Genomic DNA, 7,392 nt, shown 5'->3' with positions numbered 1-7,392 from the left:
ATAGACCAATACTTCGAAGCACGCCACCTTCCAAGACTTAACCAGAATCAAGTGGAAATGTTGAACAGACCCATATCAAGTTCAGAAATAGCATCAACTATACAAAACCTCCCTAAAAAGAAAAGCCCGGGACCAGATGGTTTCACGTCTGAATTCTACCAAACCTTTAAAGAGGAATTAGTACCTATATTACTCAACCTGTTCCAAAATGTAGAAAAAGAAGGAAGACTACCCAACACGTTCTATGAAGCAAACATCACCCTGATCCCCAAACCAGGAAAAGACCCAACAAGAAAAGAAAATTATAGACCAATATCACTAATGAATATAGATGCAAAAATATTCAACAAGATCCTAACAAACAGAATCCAGCAACACATCAAACAAATTATACATCATGACCAAGTTGGTTTTATCCCAGGGTTTCAAGGCTGGTTCAATATATGTAAATCTATAAATGTAATTCAGCACATAAACAAATTAAAAAACAAAGACCATATGATTCTCTCAATTGATGCAGAAAAAGTTTTTGATAATATCCAGCATCCCTTCATGATCAGAACACTCAAGAAAATTGGTCTAGAAGGGACTTTTCTTAAACTGATAGAGGCTATCTACAGCAAACCCACAGCCAATATCATATTGAATGGAGTTAAATTGGAATCATTTCCACTCAGATCAGGAACCAGACAAGGCTGCCCATTGTCTCCATTGCTTTTTAACATTGTAATGGAAGTTTTAGCCACCGCAATTAGGGAAGAAAAGGCGATCAAGGGTATCCATATAGGGTCAGAAGAGATCAAACTCTCGCTCTTCGCAGATGATATGATTGTGTATCTGGAAAACAGTAGGGACTCTACTACAAAACTCCTAGATGTGATCAAGGAATACAGCAACGTCTCAGGTTACAAAATCAACATTCATAAATCGGTAGCCTTTATATACACCAACAACAGTCAAATTGAAAAAGCAGTTAAGGACTCCATCCCATTCACAGTAGTGCCAAAGAAGATGAAATATTTGGGAATTTACCTAACAAAAGACGTGAAAGATCTCTATAAAGAGAACTATGAAACTCTAAGAAAAGAAATAGCTGAAAATGTTAACAAATGGAAAAACATACCATGCTCATGGCTAGGAAGAATCAACATTATCAAAATGTCCATACTACCCAAAGCAATATATAATTTCAACGCACTCCCTATTAAAGCTCCACTGTCATATTTTAAAGATCTTGGAAAAACATTACTTCGTTTTATATGGAATCAGAAAAAACCTCGAATAGCCAAGACATTACTCAGAAATAAAAACAAAACAGGAGGAATCACACTACCAGACCTCAGACTTTACTACAAATCGATAGTGATCAAAACAGCATGGTATTGGCACAAAAACAGAGAAGTAGATATCTGGAACAGAATAGAGAACCAAGAGATGAATCCAGCTACTTACCGCTATTTGATTTTTGACAAGCCAATTAAAAACATTCAGTGGGGAAAAGATTCCCTATTTAACAAATGGTGCTGGGTGAACTGGCTGGCAACCTGCAGAAGACTGAAATTGGACCCACACCTTTCACCATTAACGAAGATAGACTCTCATTGGATTAAAGATTTAAACTTAAGACATGAAACTATAAAAATACTAGAGGAGAATGCAGGGAAAACCCTTGAAGAAATTGGTCTAGGTGAGTATTTCATGAGGAGAACTCCCCGGGCAATTGAAGCAGCTTCAAAAATACACTACTGGGACTTGATCAAACTAAAAAGCTTCTGCACAGCTAAGAACACAGTAAGCAGAGCAAGCAGACAGCCCTCAGAATGGGAGAAGATATTTGCAGGGTATATCTCTGACAAAGGTTTAATAACCAGAATCCACAGAGAACTCAAACGCATCAGCAAGAAAAAAACAAGGGATGCCATCGCAGGCTGGGCAAGGGATTTGAAGAGAAACTTCTCTGAAGAAGATAGGTGCACGGCCTTCAGACATATGAAAAAATGCTCATCATCTTTAATCATCAGAGAAATGCAAATCAAAACTACTTTGAGATATCATCTAACTCCAATGAGACTAGCCTATATCACAAAATCTCAAGACCAGAGATGTTGGCGTGGATGCGGAGAAAAGGGAACACTTCTGCACTGCTGGTGGGAATGCAAATTAATACATTCCTTTTGGAAAGATATATGGAGAACACTCAGAAATCTAAAAATAGATCTGCCATTCAATCCTGTATTTCCTCTGCTGGGCATATACCCAGAAGACCAAAAATCACAACATAACAAAGATATTTGTACCAGAATGTTTATTGCAGCCCAATTCATAATAGCTAAGTCATGGAAAAAGCCCAAGTGCCCATCGATCCACGAATGGATTAATAAATTGTGGTATATGTATACCATGGAATACTATGCAGCCTTAAAGAAAGATGGAGACTTTACCTCTTTCATGTTTACATGGATGGAGCTGGAACATATTCTTCTTAGTAAAGTATCCCAAGAATGGAAGAAAAAATACCCAATGTACACAGCCCTACTATGAAACTAATTTGGGACTCTCACATGAAAGCTATAACCCAGCTACAACTTAACAATAGGGGGAAGTGGGAAAGGGGGGGGTGGGTAGAGGGAGGGGAATCGGTGGGATCACACCTGTGGTGCATATTACAGGGGTATTTGCGAAACTTGGTAAATGTAGAATGTAAATGTTTTGGCACAGTAACTGAGATAACGCCAGAAAGGCTATGTTAACCACTGTGATAAAAATGTGTCAAATGGTTTATGAAGTGAGTGTATGATGCCCCATAATCATATCATTGTATACAGTTATGATTTAATAAAAAAAAAATAAAAATAAAGATACAGAGGGATCTACTGAATATATTACTTACTGCAGATGAACATATACTGGTGATGGACAAATAATTTTATTATTAATAATTATATAAAATAATTTTTAGTTGGGGTCACCACAACATGAGCAACTGCATTAAAGGGTCGCGGCATTAGGAAGGTTGAGAATCACTGCAGCACATACATTGGCCAAGCAGTATTACAATAAAACACCATTCTTCTTTTTACACATAGGCTTATAGCTATAAGTTGACCATTCAGCCAAGATTCTCCCCAAGGTACTTTCAGATGAAATACAAACAGAGTCTCCCATGTTAAAACAAAACTCACCAACAACAGCAACAAATACAGGATGACAAGTGGACATTACAGAGAATTCCCAGCACAAATAGTCTCACTCTTAATGCCAAGGCCCAGGTGTCATGACTGGTCTCAAATCCCTTTGTTTTTTCTCAACCAGATTCAGGTTGTGAGAAGTTGCATCTAATCTGGGGAAGGATAAACAGGAATTCACCAGAGCTACACCAGTGCTAGGAGCTAGTAGGGTGGCTTCTCATTCTCTCACCAAGAAAAGACAGCGCTCCTACTGGCAAGTGCCCACAGCTTGGCCTGGAGCTGCTCTCTGCCTCTTCCAGCCATGTAGTGGTCATGGGGCACTGGTAGACATGGGGCACATGGGGCACCAGGGCACTGATAGGTCCACCCAGGAATGCCAAATTTTATTACCAAAGTTGGGTACTTGTCCTCAAGGCTAAATCAGTGAGAATGAAGAATGCAGATAAATGGTTTGAGGAAAAGGAAAGAGAAGTTTATTATTTGCTGGCAAATGAGGAAGACAGCAGGCTGGCTTCTCAAAAAACCGTAGCCCTATCTTTAAGCAGAAATACATGGCTTGTTGGTGGGGTAGGGTCAGAGGTTAAGCTCAGGCCTATGTGACCAGTGTCACATGTCATGGCTCTTGGCACTATTCTTTCTTATCTGTAGTTGGTGGTTTTAGTTGACCTTATCTCTGGTGAAAATATCTTGTTACCTCCAGACAATTCTGTTGAGCCATCTCCTATGGTTTGAGATACTAGAAAACAAGAACAGAGGCACATTGTTCTGCCCCTGGATTACTGACCTTGGGCAGGAATGAAGATTTTAATTCTGGAATAAAACCAAATCTCTAGAATATTCTTTTTCTTGTCAAACTTTATTCACGACTTGGGCGGCACCTGTGGCTCAGTGAGTAGGGCACCGGCCCCATATACCGAGGGTGGTGGGTTCAAACCCGGCCCCGGCCAAACTGCAACCAAAAACATAGCTGGGCGTTGTGGCGGGCGCCTGTAGTCCCAGCTACTTGGGAGGCTGAGGCAAGAGAATCGCTTAAGCCCAGGAGTTGGAGGTTGCTGTGAGCTGTGTGATGCCACGGCACTCTACCGAGGGCCATAAAGTGAGACTCTGTCTCTACAAAAAAAAAAAAAAAAAACTTTATTCACGACCACTAGAATTATAGTCCCACAATTTCTCATTCAGATCTAAACAACAAAAAAATTATTTTTAATTTTCTAACCTTCAGTCTTAACTATGTTGTAGGTAAAAATGCCAAATTATCTATTCCATGTAAGTTTTCTCAAATGCACACTCTTCGTTACTCTGGTAACAATATCAGTCTGAATTGGGTTTTGCTGCAATAGGAAGCCATCAAATAGTGAATTAAACAAAGACAAGATTTATTTGTCTAAAGTAACAGTAAAGAAAGAGGAGAGGGACATCAGGGTAGCTGCACAGTGCACCCCAGACCCACGCTCCCTCTAGGTTTCCACTCTGCCTCTTTAGAGCCTGGCTTTTCTCCTCACATTTGCAACTTCTGTTGCAACATAGCTGTTCCACCTCTAGTCTCAAGGCTGCTTTCAGGTAGAAGGAAGGGAAAGAACAAAGCAAAAAGTTCCTATTAATTAAATCACTCTTTTAAAGAGTTTTCACAGAAGCCTCACCCAAGGATGTTCACCCACATACCACTAGTCAAAACTGTGTCACAAGCCACCCTCATTTATAAGAGAATCTGAGAAACTGCTTGTTTTAGAGTATCTATTGCTATCTCTAAGGAAATTGGGGTTTATTACTGAAGAAAAGAGAGAATGGGTACAAACTAGTCATCTAGCAGCAATAGCAATAGCAGCTGCAGTGACTGTAACTAAAAACAGTATGAAGAAATGACATGATTAGGCTGTTATGTGTGAAGCATAGTAGCGATTTCTATTCATCAGAATGACATAAATTTTTAAACTATGCCCAGATTTAGAAGAGGAGATAGACAATTTCTATCTTCTCAAACAACATCACAACCATACAAATTTCACCATATACTTCACATTTAGAATTAATGTGACCTGATTTGTTACACTTCTTTACCTGTAGGCCTTTTGGAGTTCAACCCAGTCAGTGATGCAGAGTTGGTTTTACATGGATCAGAAGTACTTAAAATGAAAATAAAGACTTAAAAAGTTAACCAGTTAACCATTTCAAACAAGAAGATGTCTGCACAGGCAAGTGATATCACAACCAGTGATATCCACGAAAAATTACAAGCTCGCATTTGCTTTCACCCTTCAAATTTACTGTGTGAAAGTAATTCTGTAAAAATTAAAGCACCAGACTCAGCCCCCCTAGCCCAATGGTTAGAGCGCCAGCCATGTACAGCAGGGCTGGAGGGTTCAAACCCAGCCTGGGCCTGCTGAAACAACAATGACAACTACAACAAAAAAATAGCCAGGCATTGTGGCAGGCGCCGGTAGTCCCAGCTACTTGGGAGGCTGAAGCAAGAGAATTGCTTAAGCCCAAGAGTTTGAGGTTGCTATGATCTGTGATGCCATGGCACTCTACCAAGGATGACATAATGAGACTCTGTCTCAAAAAAATTAAAACACCAGAATTCATGAACGTAGAAAAATAGATTATTTGTTTTAATATTATCTATTATGGCAAAAATTTATTGCCAATAGAGCTACTACTAAAGAAATTGTTGAAGAAATTGTGTTATATCCCATATTTAGAAATATTATGCATTTATAAAAAGAATCAAAACATTGCCATATAAAGATATCCTTGATTTATGATCAGACTTGGAGAACTCAGCAAAAGAAGCATAGTACTCATACGAAGTGATACAAACTGTTTTCAAAATTCATTAAACTTAAATAGAGTACAATTGGACAGTGACCAAATCTTACATGATTTCTGAACAGTCAGATTGTATGTAAAACCACTTTTCTTCTCCATAGTTTTATCAATGCCCTTTTCATCTCACTATTGCGCAAGCTATAGATAAGTGGATTCAGCAGAGGTGTAAGCAATGAGTAAGACAGTGACATCAGTTTCTTGGTTTCTGGTGAGTAGCCAGATTTGGGTTGCAAATAAGTCATACTGGCTGTACCATAGAAGAGGGTCACAGATGTGAGATGAGAGGCACAGGTGGAAAAGGCCTTTTGCCTCCCAGTGGTTGACGGCATCTTCAGGATGGCAAAAAGAATTCTAATGTAAGACAAGAGTATCAACAAGAAAGGAACCAAAATAATCAAAATGGTGCCCGCAAAGGCATAGATTTCAAACAAGAAGATGTCTGCACAGGCAAGCTCTAGCACTGCTGGAGTCTCACAAGATATATGATTAATTTCATTGGGGCCACAAAAGGGAAAACTAGATACCCACGAGGTCTGCACGGCACCTAACATAAAACCTAAGACCCAGGAAAATGTTACTAATTTCATAAAAACCCTATTGTTCATAGTCACAGGGTAGTTCAGAGGATGGCAAATTGCAGCAAATCGGTCATAAGCCATTGCCCCCAGGAGAAAACATTCAGTCCCACCAAAAAGAAGAATGAAATACATCTGTGCAAAACAGCACACAAAAGAAATTGTAGTTTTCTCAGTGGAGAGAACCACCAGCATTTCAGGCATGATGACTGCACTGAAACTCAAGTCCACAACAGATAAGTTCAGGAGGAACAGATACATAGGAACATGGAGGCTCTGGTCCAGGGAGATGATGACTATAATGATGGCATTTCCCATGAAGGTCACCAGGTAAATAATCAAGAAAATGCAAAAGAGCTGGTCTTGGAGTTCAGGAAAAGTAGAAAAGCCCAGGATAATGAATTCAACCACAGAGCTTTGATTTTGCCTTTTCATTTTCAGTAGTGGAGCCCTACGTTGTTTGTATGGACATGGAATATAAAGAATTAAGTCACAATCCATTAGCTGAGAGTTCCAGTCTGCAGGCATCCCAGAAATTCTGGCAGAACATGAGAAGTGGAGCTCATCCTGTCAGAAATTTTCTTTGACAGTTTTGGATAATGGCCAGATACATGAATTAATAAATCTTTCAAATATAAAAGGAGAAATGAAGAATTCTTTGCTCAGATATCTTGTCTAAAAACTGCATAACGATATTGAAGTTCAATTTCAACTTATACACTCTCGTAGTTTGAAAATTAAAACAAATATTTACAAATATTATATTTATATTAACAAATATTTATAATTATATTATAAATTAT

The 7,392-nt window shown here is 38.9% G+C and overlaps 1 protein-coding gene across 1 annotated transcript; it reads right to left on the bottom strand.

Annotated features, from left to right (window-relative positions):
• Positions 1-6,079: 6,079 nt before the first annotated feature.
• Positions 6,080-7,024, bottom strand: LOC128565851 (olfactory receptor 10A6). The gene has a single exon (XM_053562583.1). The coding sequence runs from the start codon at positions 7,022-7,024 to the stop codon at positions 6,080-6,082; it is 945 nt and encodes a 314-aa protein (XP_053418558.1).
• Positions 7,025-7,392: the final 368 nt, after the last annotated feature.

This window comes from Nycticebus coucang, chromosome 14, assembly GCF_027406575.1.
Source record: "Nycticebus coucang isolate mNycCou1 chromosome 14, mNycCou1.pri, whole genome shotgun sequence".
NCBI lineage: Eukaryota > Metazoa > Chordata > Mammalia > Primates > Lorisidae > Nycticebus > Nycticebus coucang.
This window is presented reverse-complemented; position numbering and strand designations above follow the sequence as displayed.

What these genes read in the sequence shown, in the direction of transcription:
- LOC128565851 (XM_053562583.1), bottom strand. Translation starts at nt 7,024, where the DNA reads ATGAAAAGGCAAAATCAAAGCTCTGTGGTTGAATTCATTATCCTGGGC.